This window comes from Rhynchophorus ferrugineus, unplaced genomic scaffold (genome assembly GCF_030347505.1).
Source record: "Rhynchophorus ferrugineus isolate W39M unplaced genomic scaffold, kcgeb_rfMv2 rfM9, whole genome shotgun sequence".
Lineage (NCBI taxonomy): Eukaryota > Metazoa > Arthropoda > Insecta > Coleoptera > Curculionidae > Rhynchophorus > Rhynchophorus ferrugineus.
The window spans coordinates 9,125,047-9,151,905 of NW_027472588.1; the positions used below are offsets into that span (position 1 = coordinate 9,125,047).

A 26,859-nucleotide genomic window follows, 5' to 3' on the forward strand; every position below is an offset into this window, starting at 1 on the left:
TATATATATTGGCCAGAGCATACATATCAAAATCACTTCAAAATTCAAAATATGTTGAAATGGAACAATGTCATTTGCAAGATTTTAGCGCCAGGTTAATTTGAAATATTTGGATAGTGCCAAATTGTATTGCACTTAAAGATGTGTTAATTTTTTTAAATAGAATATTAAAGGAATTTGTTTTGGCTAATTAAATTATATCATAATATCATAATATGTTGTCTTCCTTTTCTGCTTATTCTATCATTCTGTTTGTCTTTTTTTTCTTTCACCAGTGTCTATTCATTGATATATGAAAAACATTAGGAAAAATGTTTAGCCTATTCAGCAAGCGAAATAAAAGCCTATATACCTATCTCACTGCTAGCGGTAATACCCAAGTATTTGAAAAGCTCGTATTAAAAACAATGAAACTGATTATAGAGAGAAAAAACCTAATACCTACATACAAGCTGATTAAGAAATATTCAACAATTGACCAGGTTTAAAGAATAACAGATGTAATTAAAAAAACCTATGAAGGTAAAAAGGAATATTCAGCTATATTCTTAGATGTAGCAGAACCCTTCGATAAGGTATGGCATGATAGCCTTGTTTATAAGCTACAGAAAATGTTACCGAAATAACACATTGAACTATTAAAATCTTTAGATTCTTAATCCTCTTAAATTAGAGCCAGAATGTCTAAATACAAATAAGAGGAAGCTCATTCTAAAATAAAAGAAGCTAAAGCAGGTGTACGACAAGGAAGCGTATTGGGGCGAATTTTTTACCTACTCTATACATGGGATATATCACAAAGGGAAAATAGAACTATTGGTACTTTTGCTGATGATACTAGCGAAGAAATCACATGAAAATTTCATCGGGTAATAAGGAAAATATAAATAATTAGACTCACACCTGGAAAATAAATATTAATGTGGACACACTGAATTTATTTATGGGGGTATTCTGCAAAAATACTTTATTCTCATGTCAATATCGAAGAAATATAACTCTTGGAAAGCAGCAGAATAGGACATATACTCAAAAGAATCAAACTACATGATCTGGCGTAATATAGTGAGATGCACTTATTAGAAAAACAACAGTGTTAATATATAAATATTATTATACCAGAGACTAAGATAGAGCCGGTGGGTCCCCCTAGATATATATCTAGATGTGATATATACCTATGATAAAGACAAAGTTTAGGTTTGTAAGCAACGACTAGTACCAATGTAATAAATAAATAAAAAAAATATTAAAAATTTAAATCCTATGATACCTTAACAGGATATCAGATTCAAATTCTATATTTTGATATTCGGTAACTGCTGAGGTCCTTTTGTGACCTGTTTAAATAACGACTGTTGGTTCAAATTTACCACGTTTATATTAATATAGAGCCTTGATAGCATCGGCTGGTATTTGTTCACGTAACACCATTTGTATACATAGGCGCCATATAGAGAAAATGTTCAACTTGTCAAGCTTATGTACTTAGGTGGCGTAACTTTAATGTGATGGTATCAAAGATCCGGGTTGTTTTGGTAGGAACTAATAGGGTAATGATTGTAAATATGTTAAGTAACTTTACAAGTTAAAAGCAGATTACGCTTTCGACATCTCGAAGCTGACACTTTGTGTTTAACGATGCATGTAAAACAACTTCGCCGTTCATCATTACTCTGAAAAATAGTTTAAAATAGTTAATCATGCATTTTCATATAAACGGGATATTAATTTGTGAACAAACTTTAATGGCGATTAATTTTTTATAAATACTAGAACATTTCTTCGTTATTTCAAGCAAAAGTTTAGAGTCATACTTTAGCCTCAAATGATTGGTTATCTTCTGCCTCAATGTTTTTTAGTAACGGCCATTTTTAGGTGATATAATTTGTGTTGTTTAATTACGTCAAGTTTTTCGGTATGTGTTTTTATATATATCTGATAATTACTTCAGATTATTCTGTCTATTTTAAATTTATTAAGTTAATAAAAAGAAAGTTTTAAGAGAATCTAAGGGGATATAGCAAAATGTGGAAAGCCATGGCCGAAAAAAGATGTAATTCCTACTAGTAATTTAAATAGTAAGTGCTTAGCTATTTATGTCTATGTCTATTTACAAATAACTCAGCCTGTTCCATCAGCTTCGTTTCAGGTTGGATGAAAAACTAATGGCTTTATCCTTATTGACATGCAGTGGCAGAGGATATAAACTGTTTTCGAAGATATTCTGCTTGCCTTTTAGAAGATGATAATGCAGATTCCTTTTTACTGCTGGCGTAGTAACCTTTAATTTTGGCCGTTAGTTCAGAAACTTGACTGTATAGACCGAACTACAGTTGTTATATTTGATAAAATGTACCTCAATTTAAGTAGGTTGTTAATTTAGTTGATTCTAAAATATAATACAACAGAACCATTAGTAGTTATATTATTTTATTTTAATGTTTGTTTAGGTTTGTTTTAGATATTAGAGAGAAGACAATATCAGTTGATTACGTGTTTTGGGTAGTGGAGATATCTTTGTCATTATATCAATGTCTTTATGGTCATGGAAAATACATGGTCACATTTTTAAATTTCCCGCCTTAACTAACTGTCGTACGGCGCATGCGTAAGCGCCCTCACACGGGGATTCCGAGCGTAACTTAGAACCAATTTTAACATACGAGATGTGCTTCTAAGTTTCTCTATTCTATGAACATGTCTCCATAAAGTACATAGAGAGGCTCTTAGAAAATACAATCAAAATCAACATCAACTATATAAAAAAGTGACTAACTGTTAAATTACACAAAATAGGCTTGTTACCACTTGCTGTCCACTCAGGAGACGACCGTTTTGATTTCGGAGCGAAGTGATAGATCCATGTTTCATCTGTTGTCACATATCGACGCAAAATTCTGATTTACTACGTTAACAAGTGGTCAAATACAGTGAGGACACGCGGCATCCACTTTGAACAGAGCTTTTAGCTAGTCAAATGCTCATAAAAACCAACACGCTATTTTGATATCTACGTTGTTAGCTAACACACGCAACTTCACTTTTTCATAATTCAAAACGATTTTGTGGATTTGTTTGATGTTTTCTGGTGTTACTTCCTCATTTGAACGTCCACTGCGTTCTGCATCACCGCTATCTCTACGACCACGTTTGAAGTCAGCACACCAACGTTTTATTATTGATTGTGATTGAGCGGAGTCCTTATAACATTTTGCGAACCATTGCCTCGATTGAAGGGCGTTTTTTTCCCATCAAGAAGCAGTATAAAATTAAACCACGATAATGTGTTCGATTCATTGTTTTGAAAACAACAAAAGTAATATCACTCTTAGCGTAATAACTCACAAACTTAGAGTAGAACATCATATAAATTTTAACAGCTTTTGTTATAAGAAATTGGTTGCCCCATATTTGATGTCGTGAGCCAGAATGAAGGGATGGATATTTAGAAATGTGTCGTAGTCGCGGACACACTCCTTGAACCGTTCCCTGAACCTTTGAATTATCGCCTTATCCATCAGAATCTATTCTCAGAAAATAGTTTATATTCCATTCCATTAACATTAGTTTCGAATCCATATCGGAGTAATACTTTATTTATGTATGTGTGGCTTTTATGGATCATAGTTAATATGTAAATAAACTTTTTATACATGTTTTTTCAAACAAATATATCTCAATTATTTCGTCAATAATTAAACAAATAAACGTTAATTAATAGCGAGTAGTAATTGTGCTAGTTAAGGAGTTTGTACTATATCGTTTGTTTAATACTACGTCGGATTTATTACAGATTATTATATATTGTACTAACTGTAATTAAAAGGGCTAATTAACGATAACTAATAAATAATTGGTATCTGTAGGAGTATGGGGAATATCCCCAGTAATTTGTGCTTGTGCTGACAGCCTAATTATTAGGCTGGAAAATAATTTATTGTTATATTTAACCCATTGTTAAAAGAAGTTCAACAGCCTTTTTAGGGTCGAACACATCAACGGCCGAAAATAACTAATATAAATATTTATTCTCGAGATATTTAAGTGTATTTCTCGCTTTCTTAAAGTCAAAATATTTAAATTTGATAACAATTTATTTATATCCAAGCCTCATTATACGGTTTGAATAGTTATTACATGTTTTATTTAAAAGATTTTGGTTTAAGTTTTGGGTAATTGGAATTTGTGTTTGTTTATACTAACATATAAATTATACAGTAAACATGTGAAGGAGGGACATGAACAATTAAACTTCGAATTTACTATGAAATTCTTTTTGGATGTAGCAGTATAGCTATAACCAGGGTTGGGCAGTATTTGAATTACTTGAAATTAAAATACACATATTTGGTATTTGTAATTCAATAACTTAAAAGTGTGATTTTTATTTGCTATTTCAAATAATTATGGTTTCAAAATACATTTAGCGATCTTGCTGGGTACGTAAGGTAGCAAACTGGGATACTTGAACGAATTCATTGAACTGCTGGAAACAATTGCTGCAGCTTTAGATCACATACAGGAGAACAATTGTAACTATGGCTAACTTCTGCCTACCTTAGTGTCTGTAGGCAGCAGATTAGATCTGCAGCAGGATTGCAATTTGAGACATTTTACTCTTATTGCATCACAACAAAAGGGGAGCTAGAAAGATAATAGGAGATTTCATGAATTCACACTGTCACCTGAAATAAATGGAGCCTGAGAATAATGCCTGTTAGTAACAAGAGCAGCAATAGTAGTAAATAAAATCATTATTTTATTTCTTAATCGATAATACCAAAGAACTTATTTTACTGATTAATAGGCTAGACTGGATTAGTTTATGTATTATGTATTTTAAATAAAAAATGTTAAAATCCTACCTAGAAGACTAATTTACGCGTTAAAATTGATAAGAATTTGTTATATATGGACTGACAAATACATAATTTGTCAGCAAAACTGTTCATTAAATCAAAATTGTAGATCTAAAAACTTGTGTTAAGGGTAAATATCGGAAGAGATTAGAAAATCCATCAAAATACTGAAGTAATGTTAACTAAATATTAATATAGACTATTTTTATGACTAGGGTTATTAATAACACAAAATAGCTTAATGTGGACACATTTAGTCCACTTTATATATATATATATATATATATATATATATATATATATATATATATATATATAGTTGGTATTGGTACCTAAACAAATCACCCTCTATAAAAAGTTTATTATTAATATTGACTTACATTATCATCTTCGTTATCAAAATAATTTTAGTAGAATTAGTAAAAAAATATTCAGTTAAACACAGGATGTTTAAAAACATATAAAATCACCACTTACAGTAGTACCTTAGATCAATAGCTATTAATAATTTATACAAAATGTACAATTTAAATACTATAGAAATGCCTGTTTATGTTAATTAGCGAATCTTAAAATCTCTCCACGTCTAATTGATAAATTACTTGTACGGAAGCGAAATAAATTCAGTTCTAATTATCAAGAATTTGATGATGATGATGATGTTTGTTGATTCTATTGATTCCGTAAATATTTTCTTCGCTATAAGGGATCTTCCGATTCTTTTTAGTCAACAAAATCACCAAATAAATTCTTGGTAATCATTCCGATCTATGAGGAACTATGTTGGCTTTAAAGAGTGCCCTTTTATCAAAGAATATATCTGGTGTTGAAATTGTGTAAAATTTTCCTATCCTAACTTCTAGTTAAGTATACAGTTAGCTTTAGTACAGAAAAAATAATAAATACTATACAGTAAATAATTGTAAAATCACAGATACATTCATTTTAATGAAGAATATATAATAAATATTACTATATTATACACAATTAGACCATAGTTAGTGCATCAAATGAAGAAATATGTATAGTCGTGAACAGTTACATTGGTTCCGTTATAAATGAGAATTAGTTTGTAAATAATATATAGCTACATAAAATACTCAATTCTGAATATACAGCAACATTAATATATAAGATTATTTATGCTTTTCCTTTTCATAATGTTAATAATATTTATCAATAATGCACTACATATGATACCTGGTTAAAATTACAAGTAGTACCTTGGCAGATCTGCTTTCAATCCTGATGTCATCTAGTACTCTGAAACAAACAATCCTTATTAGTTACATAAAATCCTTGATATGACTATTTTAATAATAGGAAAGGGCTTTTCTCTCTCTACTTGTTTTATAATAAATTTTTAATTAACATAGTGAAGATAGAGGCTCTTACCAAAAAAATATCCTATAATAAGAATGTTATTAAATGTTTCAAAGGCTATTTTTTGCTATTATATGACTAGCAAGCCCTGAATACTACTATCTATACTAATGAGATTTGTTTTTAGAGGCATTAGGCATTAGCTAAATAGCCCTAGAACATTTTGTCCTAAGATCTTAAGATTATGGACATTATTTGGTGTTTGATATAAATCGAATTAAAAAAATAAAAATAGCAGCGCAATATTTTCCATTTAAAAATGCGAAAACATTAATTAGAAGTAATAAAAAAATCTAGTTTAAAATTTTAAGGGTAATTTGTTTCATTTGTATATAGTGTTATGTTACTATAAGTTTAATTATTAGCTCAAAGACTATTTGGACTCTCTAGAATCTAACAAAATTGAGGAAGTTAATATGTTTTAATTAAAAGATTGACGTAAGTAGAATTAATCAGCAAATACATTTTGCTTGAAAAATATTTCTTTTGGAGATCAACAACAATTGTTTTTAATTACATAAAGAAGAAGAACATATCTATGAACGTTCTAAATATAGCCAATGAAATATGAAACATATACCAAAGAAGTTTTAATCAAAAGAACCAAAAAAGTACAATAACGCTATTTTCTAAAGGCAATTTTGCAGAAATCGCTTTATCTTGATTTCTATCCTCTTAACAATGAAAGTGTCCGCCAACAAAAAGCCCAACCAAAAGAACATATAAAATCCGAATCTTAACTGACAGTCAAACAGAAAAACCCTGCTTATCAACCCTTACCCTCCAATTCTTGTTCGGAATTGTGGTTTGCTTTAATGGGTAACTCATGGGTAATATACAGTTATATATTAAATATACCCATTATAATAATCAATAATATTAGCTAAGTTGTGTTTGACAAATGATGACGATATGGCGAAGGAAAAATAATTAAATATTAAAAAACTAAACTTATCTAACTTTTAATATATACCAGAAAAGAATTATCAATTTCTTGTTTAATAGATGAGTTAATATATTGGTAATATAATGGTTGTTAATTTGAATGACATTTTGTGCAAATAGTTATTTTTTCTTTTACTTTATGCATATATCGATCCATTTTTGTTATTTTTCAGCACATCGAAACTTTGTATCAGTCAAGTCATGTTAGGTAGATCTGAATAAGTGGTAATCAGAAGGCGTTATACGTAGTGCATACGCTGGGTGAAATTGTACTTTCCATTCGAGCTGCAACAATGTATTCTTCACAACTTTTATCGATGACGATTGTTCGATTGACGTCGGTAGAGATCTCTAATAAAAACTTCGTTCGGTTTTAACAGCATACTTAGTCATGGCAAAATTTTATGCATGTAGATGATTGTCTTTGGTAGAACTAACGTCACAACCATTTTCTTTTAATGCCTGGCAAGCAAAGAAACAATGGTATTAAAACAATTCAAAATGACACTTTCAGTCTATTAATGTAGTAGCTATTTTCGCACGTTGAGAAACTTTTTGATGCGTATAAACGCCTGGAAAGAGATGATTCAGTTGCTAAGCTGTCTGACAATTCTTTGAGAGTTTAAAATAGGTTTGCTGAATCCAATAAGTCTTGCAATTCATTACCGTCCAACTTTTTTGGTCCTTGGTCTATATGGTTCTTTGTCATTTACATCAAAATCAGTACTTTTAGATCAATAACACTAAAACCGTTAACTGGGACATGATGGAGTAGCATTACCATAAGATTATGAAAGTAATTAATGAGCTTTGACAAAATAATCAATAAGGAAAATACAATTTTGAGAGTTCCATGATTAGCGTTTGAGTAACTCAAAAATTCTAAATAAACAATTGATTATATTAATGATTTCATTCGTATTTTCACCAATATTTTAGCTGATCCAAATATATGCAAGCAATAATTTTGAACTATACTTTTATAATGATATACATTATGAATGATCAAATAAAAAAAAGGATATGGATGCTTCATCCTTTTATATATAAACACAGAGGCAGTGCCACTGCCGACCGTTTCCATCTTTTACGGTTGATATGCGATAATGATTGATAGCTTCCCATATTGTATTTTATGATACATTAAACCGTAATACTGCGATTTCAAGAAAAAAAGGGGGTAAAGCGATTACTTGCCATTTATCATGAAATATTCCGTTTTCTTAAAATGCGGCGTTAGCTGTAAATGTTAATATATTTTCGTTGATCTACGTTCTGTCTGATTTTTATTTATTTTTTACTAGAAATTCATTGATTATCATGAGTGATTAAACATACTATTCGATCAAATTGTAATTGCTAATACCAAAAAAAAATTAACATAATTCCCTTCAAGGGTGATACACTGATTATAGTGACCCTCCAACTATTTTATGCCATTTTTGAAGTACAATTTGTCTTTTGCTCCAAAATAGACCTCAGTTTCGTCGATCACCTCTTCATTCTACGAAAACTTCTTCCCAGCGAGCATTCTTTTGAGATTTGAGAACAGGAAATAGTCGTGGGAGGCCAGATCTGGAGGATATGGAGGATGAGGAAAAAATTTGAATCCCAATTGATGGATTTTTGATACGGCGCATTGTCTTGGTGAAACAGCACTCTTTTTCTTCAAATGCGGCCGTTTTTCGGCGATTTAGTCATCTAAGCGGTCCAATAACGCTATGTAATAGTCGCTGTTGATGGTCCTCCCTTTTTCAAGGTAGTCAATGAAAATTATTCCATGCGTATCCCAAAATAAATATGGCATAACATTGCTAGCCGACTGTTGCGTTTTCCCACGCTTTGGAGCGGGTTCATCGTGTGCAGTCCATTCGTATGACTGGACTCGGATGTCGATTGGACTTCGGAGTGAAATGATGGAGCCATGTTTCATCCGTTGTCACATATCGACGCAAAAACTCGGGTTTATTACGCTTGATCATCTTCATGCACTGCTCCGAATCATCAACTCGTCATTGTTTTTGGTGAAAAGTGAGCTCGCGGGGCACCTACTTTACACAGAGCTTTCTCATACTCAAATAGTAGTGAATGATATGATATTGATGTCAATTGATATCTTTAGAGTGTCAGATATTTCATTAAGTTTCAATTTATGGTCGTTCAAAATCATTTTGTGAATTTTTTAAAAGTTTTCGTCGGTAATAAGCTCCTTTGGGCGTCCACTGCGTTCACCGGCTTCGGTACTCATTTCACCAAGTCTAAACTTAACACGGAAAATCGACATCAAGCCAAGTTTTTGCTTCAACTGTATTTTTCCCTTCAAGATGCAATATTTTATCAACACGCGAAATTCCTTTTTATCCATTTTTTCACAATAGCAAAAGCTGTTTCACTCAAAATGCGATTATTCACAAACTAATGATCCGATAGCTGTCAAATTTATACATGCATCTTTTGAGGGTTAGGGCTAACTAAAAAACGTATGGATTTTTATTCTAGCGCCATCTATGTGCCAGACCAGTGACTTTTCAAGTGACCTGTTATAGAGCACACCATATAGATGACCCGTATTTTTGCAGGCTTATGCGTATAAACTAGAATATCAATAAAAGGAGCAGAAACACCCGAATATTCCATTTGTCATTCGATTTATTCACCTTACTTCTTCCTACGACCATATATGAAAAAAATGGATGTTAATAATGACGGTGACGGCATGAGAGAAAATTATTTCAAGATTTCAAGATTTCATGAACGAATTTTTGTAGAAAAAAAATAACCGCGTATATTGAGTCATGCTTGAACGATATTTTCCCAGCAATTAAATTTTCTGCAGGACGGTGTCGGTAACCCAGTGATATTCTACATTTAATACCTTTGCTAAAACTAACATATTTCAAGACCTTAATTCAATGTCTTGAGTAATTTTAGTGGCTATGCCAAGATTGTCATGTTGCGAACATCTAAACTATTTTTCATTAATGAAGCGTGCATTCTTTTTAATATGATAACATTTTCTGGAATACACTATTGCATTTATGTATCCGTTAATATTAAAATAAATGGTAAAATATGTTTTAGTACAAGCATAAGCGATAATTCAGATGCCAATCAGGCCTAATTATGCTAGTGTTCAGGGATATCTCTATATATCGGTATTTTAAAAATAATATTGGATTAATTTCTTTCACCTAAAGGTAAAACGGTAAAAATATATAAAAAAGATCATTTACCTAAAATTAAATGGAAATAAATGGATATTTAAATATGGAAATATATATGGTTTGTTGAAACAATATCGTTTTTAATGCCTTAAAAAATCTATACTCCAAAAGAACGTACAAATATATATTTATCGATTTTATCGATTTTACTTGGATTTTTTAGTGACTGGGCCTACAGGTTAACGTGGGTTCCGAACCACGGTCTTTGGCATTAAGCCTACCGACTGGCGAGTGATCTACTTTAGAAATCATCCTGGAAGACATCCAGTCTTACCCAGCCGGGTTACTGGCGTGACTAGGATCATTTTCCTTGTCGAATATTACACTCTTGTCTAGGACATTTTCAAATGTTAAACAATCACAACATAGGTTTTATGACCATGCCATCACCATCACAACAGTAGGAGAACCGTCCTGTCGCCTTTACTACTGCCGTTATATCGATTTTACAGATATATCGTATACGGTTTTGTTTTCTAGTTAAAAGTGGCTTAAAATTTTGATGTAAATTATAAACAACTGTCTGCAGGATCAAAACAGCGTAAATACTTAATAACTGCAATTGACTTATTGGATTCAGCAAACCCAAACCCAACTAGTTTTTCTTAAACTTCCAGGAAGCGTAGTAATTGAATCGGCTTTCTCCAGAATTTTTCTAGAAATGTTTGTTTCGTTGAATTTCGCCATCTATCATTTATGGTTTGTTTAATAATGAAATCGCGAAATATTCAGATTTCACCATTATTAAATTAAATGGGGCTTAAAATTACAAATCTTGCGTAATCGACAATTTTATTTTTTATGACTATTCTATGGTATTAACTCAACAACACCTAACAAGTCCGTCAATATTATTGGGCAACATTATTATAAGTTTCCATTTCATTAATATTACTCTCAACAGATGGCACTGATAAGTATATAATTCAAATCCTGGTATAATAGTAACAATAATTGAGTGAAAATATGATGTAAAAATCCCGAGCGTGCAAAACTCAAACGAAAACCATTTGACAGATGAAAGGGTCATTTCCTTGTCGTGTACAAAGCCATCGAGGTACGTTTGCCGTGTCATATCAACCGTTCGCACAATAGCCACATTTAAACGGATATCCTGCAGCGAAAATTTTAAATTGGGGTCCTGCCGGGCCGTGTTGACCCAGGGCCCGTGTCCGACGATTTTATTTCGCTTGACGCTCCGCATTTTCATTCTGCAACGCTTTGAGTCCCGCACACACACACACACACACACACACACACACACAGACACACGTGCACGAGAACACGGGAAAACCCACCGAAATGAGAGTGAAAGGAATGATGGAATGGCTTTGCGCGTGGCTTTTTCGTATATTGATGTGGGTAAAACAAGAAGACAATTGCTGGTATTTGCACGAAGAGTTTTCGTGTTGATAAAGTACTAACAAATTGTTCCGGATTGTAAAACAAAATGGATCAATCAATAATTTCCTGTTAAAATAACACCCAAATTCCTCAAGTTATTATAATTTTATAATTGAGGAATACATATTGATGTATTTTCTAGCGCTCGTCTTGCTTGTGAATTAATTTAAGTACAAATGAGATGTAGTAACAAATTAATCTATAATTAAGATTGTACTAAGCCTATCTAATAAGGATGTTATAAACAAAGGTGTTTCAAAGGACATAAAATCTAAATGGTATTAATTTAAATGTTCTAATGCCCGGACCTAGACAATGAATATTAAGGTTATTTAATACAACAGAATTCCAGAATTCAATTTGTTTAAACATGGTGATAAAGCAACCCTCTTCCTTTCCTTTTAAAGATATCATACACCGCATTTGAAGGGTACCGAAGAATAATACAGGATGAAACCACATAAGATTCCCTGTGAGTGTGGAATAATATACTTAACTAAAAGGATGATAAGTAGAAAAGGAATAAGTGAAATGTAGATAAACAGTCCAAACACCTTTGGCTGAACATTGGATGGATATTGGCTACAGTATTTCAATAAAGTCGAGGATTTACCAACTCTATCTGGCGTGTCCAACATCCTCATTGTTTTTTAACTATTCAAGGAACCATGAAAAATAATAGGCTATATGGGCTGATAATTCAGACATACATAGAATACATGACATGACATAGAATATTTTGTGCAAAAATTCACCTTTTTAATCAAAATTACTAAGTTGGGGACATACACAAAAGGAAAGGTACTACCTATGAGCTTTGCAATGTTAAGACTGAAATATTATAGAACTCCCTAACGTCATATACCACAAATAAAAAGAAGCGAATATCCCGATTGGTTCATTTCTCATTATTATTGAAACTCTTTCAGTAAATATAAATTATCCTGAATACAAATAACAAACTAAAATATCCGATTACCAATGGTCTTGGATAGCTTCCAAATACCATAAATATTCGGTTTGATTTATAATTTCCCTAATTGTCACATGTTTCTCTTCTGGCTTTGAAACAATTTTGATGAGATAATATAAACAATAGTAACTTGCTCTCGCAATTGTTACTTACTAATATTTTAATTAATTCAGGTAAACTTTAAATTCATGTGGTTGTTGAAACAATGATATTAAACAGTACAAATGTTACAGTAGAAGTTAATCCAATACAACTAATCGTGAATGAAATAAACAGCCGATAAATTTCACAAGTTTCACGATCAGTAGATCACTAGTTGTGGATATTAGTAACATTTAGGTAACGTATTCCAACCTAATAGTATAAAGTCTACAATAGATGCAAATCTAATCATCAGCAAATCGATCTTGAAGAATGCGTGATTCCTTAAGCAGTATCATATAAATATCTTGGCCTACATCTCGTCAGTAGGTTCAATTGGAAAGATCTGTAAGCAACTCTACCGGTCAGAAAATACTCTCTTTTCCACTTAAAATCAAAGAGATTGTTTTATCAGTCAATCATAAAACCAATTAGGACTTATGGAGTGTAAATACGGGTTTGCACTCAAATATCAAACGAAATAGTAATCCAACGCAGCCAAAACAAAATTCTACAATAAACTAGCAATGCTACGTAACTAACGAAGAGCAGGATGACCTCGACATAAAATTGATATACGAAGTGATGCAAGATTTCGCCCTAAAATATGAAATAAGGTTGCTAATTAATTGCGACGTGGAAGCAATACATCTACTGGACAATACACAATACATCAGAATATTGAATCGAACCAAACCACACGAACTTTATTAAATAATTTGGGAAAAACATATTGATGTATTAATCCCGTACTCGCCTTGAATGTCTATTAATGCAAGTACAAAAGAACAGTAGTAATAAATTAATTTCTAAATTAAGATTATACTAAGCATAACCAATGTAAGTTGTAATTAATAACAAAAGTGCAGGTTTTATTGATGTTATAGACTAACATATAGTTTGCTCTAGTTGTCACTTTTTTGTTTTAATTGCAGTTTTAAACATTCTTAAATTGCAACGCATAGTAATTAAAGGACAGTTTGTAGAATATGTTCTACCACTACGTGTAAAATTAATTAAGCCAAAAACAGAAAATACAAAGAAAGAACCTCATCATCCATTTATGCCTTAAACTTATTCGAATTTCCGCTAAACTCATCTCGCAGTACGTCACGTTTCCGCTGGGTATCGCAACTAATTCAATCTGACACGTCGATAAAGAAAAAGGACGCAAAAAATGGAAATAAAAGTAAAAGGCACATCGCGATGACTGATACGAAAAGTTTATTTGTCTAACTACGTATAATATTTCAGCCTCTGTGTTTTTTTTCAACTGTCCCTGTTAAGAAATATCAAATTTCAAGGAGGAAGTTTCGGAAACATTTTCAACCGGTATCTCCGCCTTGGAATTAATGTTCAGCTCATTGTAATAAAATAATAAGTATCAGGATGATATTTTACGTTTCGATTTTTTGCGCTCTAACTTCATCTTTTTTTTGGTTCAGAAACGATATTTTCCTTAATTGTGAATGACATTAATTAAAGTAACTTGTTTAAAACTCAATGTTTAATTGGCACGTGAAGTCATAATTATTCATTGTATGATGCCCCAGTTCTCAGTTATTTGTCTGCTAAAATTGTTTTCTGCAAAAATCCTACGAGGTTTGTTTAATATAAAATTGGCCAATGTGATTTCAAGGGGTTAAAAGTCGTGATTTTCATATCCATAATTCTCAGAAGCATATAGAAATAGACTGAGAAATTTCATATCGCGATTATTCTCGCGTCATTCATACCAAAAAAAAAAAATAGATTGAACATATGAATATAGTCCTTCTAATAAATCAGCCAGTGCATATCATTGTCGAATTTACTGCCAAATTCAGTCTGTAAAAACGTAAAGTTCGTTTAAAACTCCGAGCGCCTTACAAATGACAAAGCTATTAAATAGTCAGGCCTAGGAGTTCACTGCGTCTTTAATCAGTTAGTTAATCCAACAAGAACCAGAGAATGGGGAGCCTTTTCTGTCAGTCAAGTGAGCTTGAGAGGTAAGTATTGATACTATTGAATATTAAGTTACTGCTGTGTTATTGTAAATAATTTTAGCGTGTTGCAGTAAATTTACTAATTGGTTTAGTATCTGTGATTACTCTGACTGAAAATGACAAAGCTATTAAATAGTCAGACCTAGGAGTCTAGTCTAAATAATTTTATCGTGTTGCAGTAACAGAATATTAGTATGGACACTATGATTAAAATCTCTACAAAAATGAATATTTTTTTCGATATAAACATAATTTAAGACAATTATTTCAGAGAAAACTGTTAGTCTTGGAAGTATTAATAGAAAAATAGCAATATTTAAGAGATATAAGCCACCTCTTCATACACTGTTTGGAAATATAGGATTCAAATAGTGTAAAGATTAGTCTAATGGCCTTATATATCTGGTCGAGATATGGATATTCCAAAATGGAACATAGGGCAACTCTTGGCCAAACTCTAATAAAAAGTATAAAGGCAAGAGAAAAGTTGATGGAAAAAGTTTAAAATATAACAATTTATTCGGTTTTGTTAGTCATAATGTTTTGATGTATTTTTACATTTGTTTATTTCATAATAATTCATTGCAGATATATTGTTGTTTATGGTGGAGACAGACATGTCTTTATTCCTGGCGCTGAGTTAGTGTTTTGCTAATCTGTAAATATAAATTAATTGTGTGTGTTTTATGCAATTTAACTTTTTATAAATAAGCCTGAAAATGATAGACTGTAGAAAGAAGCTTTGTTTACAATAAAACAATTTTGATAAAATCCATCAGGCAGACTGAAGAAGAAATGGACAAAATGATGGAATCATGAGAAAGTGCTCGATAGTTTAGAAATTAAGATTTGGTAATTGACTTAGATAGTGATGCTGTTCGTGAAAGCGACAATGACTGAACGAATTTTTGTTATGAGCTTATGTCCTAATGCTGATAATTTCGAAAACAGAGTAATAGTAGCGAAAATAACTAAAAATGGGTATTTAATTTATTCTTACCTCCCAATATATTTATATTTACGCAAATTGTTTAATTTTTAGTTTACGAAAATTATAATGTTTATTCATTTCAGACCATTTAACTAGTTTTTATATTTGTAATATGGGAAACGAATTATGACTTGAAACAACATAAAATGTCGCATTGTATCGAATTTCCGGTGAAGGTATCCCAATATAGGAAAGGCATCGAACAAACAGAAAACACATGTCTACCAAAAATGATATCTCATCGGCTCGTTGTCGAGGGTTCAGGGTAATGGGGGTTTAGGTACCGGGACTAAATGAAGTGTGTCAGAAGTTAGACCTGGTAGAGAATCCCTTTTGGTGGCTATAACCATAAACTTCAAGAAAGCCCGAGATCTTGAAATTTTCCAGCATATATTAAGAGTCCGTGAAGCACGTGTTTTTAGGATAAAACTGATTTTATTTTACTTTATATTACTCATTTAAATAAATAAACTCGTTTTTGTGCATTAATTTACGCAAAGAAGAGAGAAAATAAATTGTATTTCATTTGCAACATGGTTGTCTCTCCTTAACAACTCAACAAATTAATATAGTATAATTGTAGAAAATCGTATTATAGTGTAGAGGACTTATGCGCATAAATATTATTTATGTTCGTGAATGTAAATTTATGAGGAGACAATTAATACCAACTGTTTTGCAGATATGGCAAATGAATTAGGGAGAATTAAGCGATTACATCTAATTTTATAAAGGAAAACGTGCAAAGATATCAGCAGAAAAATCTGAAGAGAAATTCAAATAAATTTATGAGGAGACAATTAATATCAACTGTTTTGCAGATATGGCAAATGTATTATGGATAATTAAGCGATTACATCTAATTTTATAGAGGAAACCGTGCAAAGATGTCAGCAGAAAAAACTAAAGAGAAATACAGCGATATCAAAATTAATTGACAAGAAAACTGGTGAATGGAGGGAACAAGAATTAAATGTAAAAGGATAAATATGCTCTATAATGAATATAAAATATATTAATTGGATATGCAATTGTTAACTGGGTGGATTAGACCTCCAGGAGATATATATGGTTTAATCTAAATATATATTTTATTTAGTTTTGATAATAAGTTATATATATACTACAATATCAAAACTCATATTTGAGACGCCAATATTGCGTCCTCTTAATGAATCGAATTGAATAACATTTCTTTTGAGGAACCTCAACAAATTAAAAATAAAAATTTCGTTCCAAAAACTTGTATTTATCTTTAGGTATTATGTCGTATATTGCCTCTTGTATATTGGCGATTTATATTGAAATGGCTTTTATATCGCAAATAGTTTCTATATTTTGAACTAAACATCACTTATTTTTACTACTTACACTTGTTTAAACTCGCACGGATTTCACGGAAGTTTGCGTGGTGGATTTCCTGCGGATAGAGAGCAGTGGAACCGCGTTGCTGCTGTTATGTCCGTTCCCGTTGACCATAAAAACACCGGCGGCACTCTCGGCCGTGTGATAATTGCTCCACCGGGTATTCTGACGTGAGATGTTCCTCTGAAAACTTCGTTTGATCGCCTGGTGAACGTCATGATTGGCAAAGCAGAACAGAATAGCGCAGCACAAGCCCTGAAAATAAAATTTATTATGTTTGAAAACTTGTGTTCATTCGTATGATCGATAATTTAATACATAATATCGAAGAAAAAGTAATTTGAGTTTTTCCTAATGGATGACTCTAATGTTGGGTATCTCTAGTAATGTTTATTCAATAAAAACGGTGGAGCCAATGAAACAAAATTTTTACAATCCACTGTATATCCAAGTATTGAAAAAATAAAGTTAGTGTCAATGTCAGTGTGTCAGTGTTTAAAATTGAAAATAGGGATGTCAACCACAGAGAAAATTATCGATATATTGATATTATTTTAAAAAATATGATATATCGAATAATATTGGGAAACAGAAAATATCGGTATTTTATTTTAAATAACTCTATATTTATATATCTATAATTTGCTTAAAAATTCCTTTAAATACCAAAAAATATCGGTTAAGAAAAATATCGATATATCGTTATTTTTGTAGCATCCCTAATACCAGAGGTTAATTGTGATATCCGAGGAGGAATGATGGGTGGTAAAATGTGTATCACATACGACAGTAACGTCCCAAAAAAAAATAGCGATTTGTGAAAACGTGCATAGTTGTATTGGAAGGGAATTGTTCAGTTTGCTGCTTGAATCTCGAAAACCATTCAGTCGACTGTCACTACCAACATAAATTGGTGTTCAACCAGATATTTACAGAAATAACTAGAATTGATTAATTAAGATGTTGTATTCCAGATTGGCTTGGAACCTTGATGCATCTGCCTTATAGGCCGGACTTTGCACCGTACCGTTTTCCTTTGCTTTAGTTACTGCAGACTTTCTTATTAGTTAAAGCTGGCTTCGAAAAAAGCTTGTGAAATCCACCTGGTTCAATTTTTCGAACAAAAGTCTCGGAAATTCTACAGTGCACTACTTGGTTCTACATGGATTTACTAGAAACGTGTAGTTACATTGCGTTGACAAAATATTTCTTCATTTTGAAAATAGGCTATACATTAGGTGTTTGTACTAAAACAAAGACATCTCCTTACAGTGCCCTTTACAGTACTACTATTGCAAAATTCAGACCAAATTCATTCAAAATGTTGTCCATTGGTGATCATTGTCTTTTAGAGGTCTCTTGCAGCATATGGATACTAGGATTCTTGATCTTAAAATTATCCACAAATCCAATCATCTTTTTACAGTAAAGTGACATTTTTTCAGACAATAATGTTATCCCTTTGAATCAATGATTACTAGGAAGTTCAATATCCGATAAATACGGTGGATATAATAGGGATTTCCATTGAAACAATTCCATATAGATATTTACTACTTGTGCAAGGTATGATCCAACGTTCTCTAATATCAACTCATAGTTTTCGGATAATTCCAGACAACGTGTTCCACACAGTCGACATTACTGTATGTTTTAAAAATAATCTGTGTGTCCATGACACTCAGGATTAAGGTTAAAATTTTGAATTCGAAAATCGAATTTCAGAAATACAAGTGACGCTATCACCAAATCTGAATCAAATCCAATCAAAAGCTGAATACCTAAATCTTATTTTGATGATAGGTGTCGAATCTTTTATGTCTTACTTTGTATGAAACAATTCTAACATTATTTATTGAGTCTCAATGCATCATCATCATCACCAAAAAAGAAATAACATTATTTTTAAAAACAAGTCAACATATACTCTGTCCTATAAATTAAGAAACTAGAAGTTACACTGCACTGTCAGGAGAATTAATTAAATATAATTATATTATTAACGGCTAATATTATATTAGTACGGTAATAGTATACAAGGACCTGAATATCAGGCAAGATGCAAGTGCATTTAAGTATCCATTTACCAGGTAATCAGATTTCAATAATATACTCTGCTTTAGATTGTATGAAGGTCTTAGTGGGGTGAAAATTAGTAATGGAGATGGATACTCAGGCTTGTGATTGTGCGAAATATACCGTTATAAATATATATTACATCTATCTATATATTAATACGTAAATCAAAAACTTTGGGTTCCCTTTTGAAAGTAGTTTTTTTTGCATATTTTTCAAATCCTAAACCTTTCTGAGTTTTTTAATAGCGACTTTTGTGATGTGGCACTAAACCCTTCCGTTGGAGCGATTCAAACAATACAAGGTAGATGTTAGAATTCATCAAATTCTTAAACTGTAGAAAAAACTGTTAATTATGAGGTACCAAAATTCTCTGAATTTAGTGAAAATATTATTCAAATGCATCTGTAATTAATCCAGATATTAAGATATTTTGTTAATGAATATTTATATAGAAATATTTCCTAAAACTATCTCTCAGTAACTTACTATAATCATTTATTTTAGGACCTAGCAATTATGATTATAGTTTAAGTAAAACAGAAATAAGTTAATAAAAACATATCAAAGGTGTGTTAAAATCATTTGTGATGTTAAAAATGAAAAAAATATCTAGTGGAAGTTTTGAATCCTTTAATTACACTGTGGGCCACATAAATAAGATTAAGTTTTTCCTTTTCCCTTTTCGATTGAACCCTTAATATTAGAATGATGAGTGAAGAACAAGGTTAACGCTATCACCGGGATATAAAACAGATCGAAGGGCGTCATTCAGCAAGCAAGGAAGATGAAATGCTAAACTCTTAGCAGATTACTGCTGGTTTGTAGTGAAAGAGTTCAGAATATATGGCTCATTTTTTTATTGATTATTTAATCCTGAGCTATTTTGATTCATACTTTATTTGTAAATATATATTACTATTTATTTTATAAAATTAATAATAAAAATAAATAAATATGATATAAAATTTTCATACTGTCTTTATTTATTTATAGTACTTTAATTTATCATAACTTTAAAATGGTACATGTTAGAAAAAATCCGTTTAAGTTTTTGTATTCAGTATTTGTAAGTATTATTGTTAATGTTATTGAACAAAGAAAATTGTCACACATTGTTGTCAATAGTATGTCATCACAAAGTTTCCTTACATTTATTAATATATCATAACCAGTTTTTTCCGAGTAATTTAACTGAATAACTGACTCTATTGAATTAAAATTAGGATATTAACCGGAATGACGCACTGCGCCTTATATAATGTCTAATAGAATAAAAGCAAGTAACAATTTTTATTGTACATCTTTATGTTGATCAGAAACTTATTTATAAAAGGGTATTAGGCCATGGAATAAGAATGCACATCATATATATGCATCATCATTTTGGTAATTGCAGAGTTGCTAAGACACGATTCTTACAATAAGAAGATTTTGATGCTGTGTCTAAATTCAAATTATAGCACTATTTTACCACTTTCAAATAAATTAATTTCCAGTTATACTTATTATATTTATTAAGCCACAGTCTGGTACCTAGCAGAACATATAAATCTATGAATATTCAATTTATATTAGAGAAAAAATCATTGTTTATGTCGTAACATTTAAAACGCCTACTTTAATGCTATTTAAGAAAAACTATGTAACGTGAACCTTTTTCACATTCAATTTCTGTTTTGCTTTTATGTTTTGTATCATTTACATCAAGTGTCGCAGGAACGGTGGGAAAGCAAGCGTTTTTATTGCAATAACGAGGGTGGGTAGATTTATGTGGATGATTATTACAGAGAAAAAGTTCAAATTTGTAGGTCGTTTCAGTTGTGCTAATCCGGAGAGAATAGGCCCTAAAATTTGGTACGAATGCTAAATTAAATTTAATATTGGTGGATGAGATACTCAGGAGTAAATATCTCTTAAATAACAGGACAGTGTTGATAAATAACGTTAGAGTTTTTCAATAATAATTATTTTATGAAACATAAAACAGTCTTCATGTGGTAGTTTAAAAGTAATAGTTAGAAAATGTTATCTTGGTGAATTAGATAATCAAAAAGCGTTGTTTGTGACCTTATTATCACCTGTAACGTATAATTATAACTACATTTAAGAAGTTGATAATTCAGTCAACTTTGACTAGAGAGACATTAATTACTAATACTCATAACTAATAACTATTTTCATTAGTTTACGTTATCATTAATAGTTTAGAAATTTATGGACATAATTTTATGGTGCATATAACCATATTGCAACACCTTCTGAGGCATCAGCTAACATGAAAAAATCTAGGTGGTACTGGTTTAATAGTGTTTTGACAGTTTCGTTCGACGCTTTATCATATATAGACGAAGAGAGGACTTAATTTAAAATCTGACCACTATCTTCTCTGCATAAGTAGTGTAATTACGGCTCCAATAGGCGATGTGTAGAAAGTAACAAAGTACAGTTTATGGTCACTGGATATACTTGCCGCGTCCAAAATATGAACAAGAGCTCTAAATTAAAATGACAAATACATTTCAGGTATTTGAACAGTTGAAAACAATTTCTGAGAGTGTGGCTAAATTCTGTTCATCAGCTCGATATAAAACACAGTTCTGAATATCCAACGCATGTTTACGAATATTTAAATACAGTATAGCAACAAACATTTTGAAAACTGGTTTAAATTTCGACAAATACCGTACATTAAATCAGATGTTATAAGAAAAATTTAAAATAAGAAAGGGAGGAATAGCTGGTTTTACTGCGTCGAGTCATGAATATTGCTTGTTGTAGAAACACATGTTGATTGAGCTGCAGGAGTAAATCTGCCTACGATAACGCTAAAAATAGTGTTCACTTTCTAATACCATAACAACTCCCCATAATAGTTGTAACATAAATTATATTGAGGTTTACTGGGAAGATGTTTGATTATATTTGAATGCTTATCAAACCAAGACTGAACTATTTTAGATATGTCTATGGGAATATAATCATCTTGAAATACAACATAGTTTGGCAGTTAAACGATAGTCATAGTAAGGACTTCATATTATTCGATATTGTCACCCAAATCATAACTGAATCTTCCCCATGTTTGACTGTAGGAAACAGGTAGCCCTGATGGTAGGCTTCTTTTGTAAGAAACAATGTAAACTATGATTTATTTAGGATTGTGATCGTTGCATCATTTATTTCCCAGCTTTTGCAGAATTCTTAGTCGTATTCCATGAATGTTAGCTTTTTTCCCAAGACCATAATCTTTTTTAATAATTGATGTTCTATGCTAATTAACTTTGGCCCATTATTCTTCTTCACCAATGATATTTGACCAGGTTTGCTATATGATATAAATATCATGGGTACTGTCGAATTGAAATTATCGGATGAAATTTTCTGAAAAGTCACGCACCTGACCAGTAGCTTGTTTTAACCATCACAGAACTGAACAGAAACAATACAGTGAAATATAACCTATAACATACGTCACAGATATGTTTAATAAATTGCCTGTCGCAATTTGTAAATTCGTTTTAGAATTAGAAAATATTTTCCTTCTCATTTTATTCTAGTTAAAAAGAGACACTAAGCTGTCTGATTAGTTCGAATATATAAACGAATGAGCCTGTCAAATTTGAGCAAATTGAAGATTTGAGCTTTTGAAAGCAATAGTGATAAGAGGTTATAACTCTAACCTATAAACTATTGTCGCTGTATAATTAATTGTAGTTTTAGATGTACTATAATGTTAAAATACATTATATGTGATAAAATGTTTGTTCAATTATTTTATTTAGATTAGAATTTTATTTTAAGTTAATAATTTGGATGATGTATGTCCAAAATAACTTCGAACAAAAGTTGATATGTAAACTTAGTAATACATATGCGTCGTATTATTTATAAGAGAGCAGTGCTACTAACATGCAATAGTATATACTATATTCCAATATTATGTTGCATGTATGTATAAGAAGAAAAACTGTAATTGATTGTATTAAATTATATTAAAGTTGCTATTTTATCCTTTATATTTATAATGGACAATAAATACTCTAATCAGCGCAATTAAAATCAACATTGTTAAATTTCAAAACGAAATAAATAAAACGCCACTTCGTACCTTATACTTAATGCAATCAAAAATATTATAGCGGAATTTTAATTAAAAGAAAAGATTGGATATTCACGACATCTCTCCTGAGATTCTAGATTACATTTTTTCCTAATTTTTTCTTTTTTGGAGCAATGCCTCTGGGTGACATTTCAGGAATGAGAAATGCCCCTTTAATAAAATCGGATCTTTCTAGGCGGCCTTGATATCAGATATTTACGACTGAGCTTCCTTTAGTAAATACGCCTAATTTACTGAATGTTATCAGTACTTTCAACTCCTTATATAAACGGGATAAACTTGTTTTTACAAGATTTGTGTCCACTAAGAGATTTCTAGGGTAACTAGATTAATTAATACATGATAAGATGCTGTAGTACACTGTCTACATTCATAAAATTTAATCTATTTGTAACGTTAGATGTGGTTAAGTGTTATTTATAAAAAAATGCCTCTTGCCACATGAAACTCCAATTTATTTTACAATAATCACCTTTTATGATTTTGGTTGTGGTATAATTAAACAGGTTTATTTTATTGACATAATAACCAAAAAGCCTGCCAAACAAAGATCATTACACTGATTTTTTAAAACAACAACAATGCCACCTAATCTTTAAATTTGTTATCCGTACTTTCAAGTCCTTATATAAACGGGATAAACTTGTTTTTACAAGATTTGTGTCCACTAAGAGATTTCTAGGGTAACTAGATTAATTAATACATGATAAGATGCTGTAGTACACTGTCTACATTCATAAAATTTAATCTATTTGTAACGATAGATGTGGTTAAGTGTTATTTATAAAAAAATGCCTCTTGCCACATGAAACTCCAAATTTTACAATAATCACCTTTTATGATTTTGGTTGTGGTATAATTAAATAGGTTTATTTTATTGACATAATAATCAAAAAGCCTGCCAAACAAAGATCATTACACTCATTTTTTAAAACAACAACAATGTCTACCGATCCTTAAATTTATGGGAAAATAAAAATCTGATCAAGAGTTAATTAACTGGGATAATGGTAATCAGAATAAGAATACGTAATAAAACTTTCTTATGAGTTATAATGTACATTTATTTTCATATGAAACATTTTTTTTTATATCTAGGTAGGTCATCCTAATTAGTATTATGTGCCTACGTAGTCAGTCTATCAGTATTGTAGAGCTTATTAAATATGATTATATTGACTTATATGATGAAATAGTATTATATTTTAATACCAATATTTTAGCTTTCTTATTTGTTTGCCAATAACTTCTTTCTCTGATGTTTTTCCCATACTCTTTTGGTGTTCCTTTTAGTTGTTTAGTCTTTCTGAATACTGAATTTATTGGCTAAAAAAGTGCACATTCCATGCCTAGAGACAGCTTGAACTTCATTGTTAATTTCGTATAAGCACGGCTATGATCTAACAAAATGTTGGAATATCTCGTTAGATCATAGCTGAGGCACCATAACATAACATAGAGGTTATAACGTAGAATGTGTAGAATATGCTATATGACTTGCAAGTATGGTTTCTTATCCTTAAAGTGGTCAGGAGAAAAAAATGCAGAATCTTTTTCAATGAAATAAGTTGAACTTATTATATAAATAATTATATAAGTTGAAATAATTATATAACCGAGGTGCTACAATTTTCTAACGTAACTCCGATGATCGTCCGTCATCACTACTTAAAAATAACTCATACTTTACCCGATAAAATGTGCTTTGATTAGTTCTGTGTCAGTGTGCGTTGCACCATTGGAAGTTTTGAGATATCTTTAAAATAATACTTTTAAAAATACCAAAACCAATTTGGCCCCTTTAAGTTGACCCGAACTAGAGTTATAAATAGATATATTTCCCCAATATTATCCGTTATTAAACGTTTGCCAGACGGAGTAAACAAATAGGGATCGACACATAATCGAAAATTACCCTATTGGCATTTTGCATATGTCACGCTTCCACTGTTCACATTAAACAATTAAATTCACAATTGTTAAATTTTCTACATATCAGTCTAATAGGAATTATTTCGTATGAGCTGTTATTAATGGATCACGTTTCGCCACGAACAGTATCGATTCATTACAACTCAACAAGGTTTCATTAATACTCTGCATGTTATATTGGTTCATATCAAAATTACTAGCTAATGGGAATGGAAATAGAATCCTATGGGGCTATGAAATTCAGTAAAAATATTGAAAGTCGAGCTGGATGAGGAGCACAAATTACTTACCTTCATTTGAGAAAGCAATTGTACCAATTTTTATTCAAACCTTGAATTTGTCGACGAAGACATACAGCTCGAATGTTATTCATAAAAGGTGATTCTCAAAATGAATACAGTAATCATTGCGTATCAGTACAAATCAAAACTTATTCATTTGAAACTGATATTGAAGAAAATAAGTTATTATGGAAACTCAAAACAAGGTCATGTTGTTTGAAATATGATAATATTTACTTACATTTCGATTTTTTGCCAGTATAATATCGCTTGCGTAATAAAAGACTTTACCATGTAAAACCACTCAGATCTATGAAGGTTCTGGAATTGGATGTTATATCCCTTAGACGGGAAGATCAAAATAGATATATATTAAATATAATAAAGTAAGTTGATCAGAAACAAGAAAAGGCCATCACAAAAAGACATACTATGTTTTCATTGTGATATGATATCGTTCGATTACACCTTTCAAAACAATCTAAAACACATAGGAATCGCAGAAACTCGAACACTACATGCCATATTCACCATACATTAACCCTTTTGATTATTGTATGTTTTGATCGATGATAAGCCATGCAGTCCGAGCAGCACTATGGAGATACAGAAGATTCTAAATATGATTTTTTCCTGACAAGTGTTTACCAACAAAAAGAAGTACAAAATGGTTACGAATGGCAGCATCTTGATTGTATGATATGGATGACCCTGCCACTTTACATAACGAAGAATATAGCTTTTATTTTATATAAATAATAATGTGCTAATAGAAATCATAAAAACAATTAGATTGTTGGCATATTATTCAAAGATTTTTGTAATAGAGGCTAGTGGGACAGATAAAAAACTATAACTAGAATGTATAGATAAATCAATCAAACCAAGTAAGGAATTCGAAAAATTATGAACGTTTAAAGAACACTTTGGTTAAGTTCTGTAGAAAATTTGGAAAAAGTTCATCGTTTTAAGTATTACCTTGGAGCTGAAAATGCAGGTAATATGTAATGCCGACATAAGAAATAATGGAATCTGTATGCCTTTTCTTCAATATAAAAAAGCACCAATTTACATAAAATATTATATTCATTAAATTTCATGCTAATTTATCTGGATCAATATGATACATAATGAGGTAGCAAGGGAAAGGAAAGACAAAAAATAAAACAACTTA

General features: G+C 31.0%; 1 protein-coding gene across 1 annotated transcript in view; it reads right to left on the reverse strand.

Moving 5' to 3' along the window:
• Positions 1 to 251: 251 nt before the first annotated feature.
• Positions 252 to 26,859, reverse strand: part of LOC143202029 (calcitonin receptor) — a 305,666-nt gene continuing 279,058 nt past the window's right edge. Inside the window, exons 10-12 of the mRNA XM_076413298.1 lie at positions 17,280 to 17,528; positions 6,086 to 6,125; positions 252 to 1,676 (exon numbers count right to left, since the gene is read on the reverse strand). Of these exons, the coding sequence (XP_076269413.1) occupies positions 17,286 to 17,528 (243 nt within the window). The 3' untranslated portion in view covers positions 252 to 1,676; positions 6,086 to 6,125; positions 17,280 to 17,285. The remainder of the gene's footprint in view (positions 1,677 to 6,085; positions 6,126 to 17,279; positions 17,529 to 26,859) is intronic.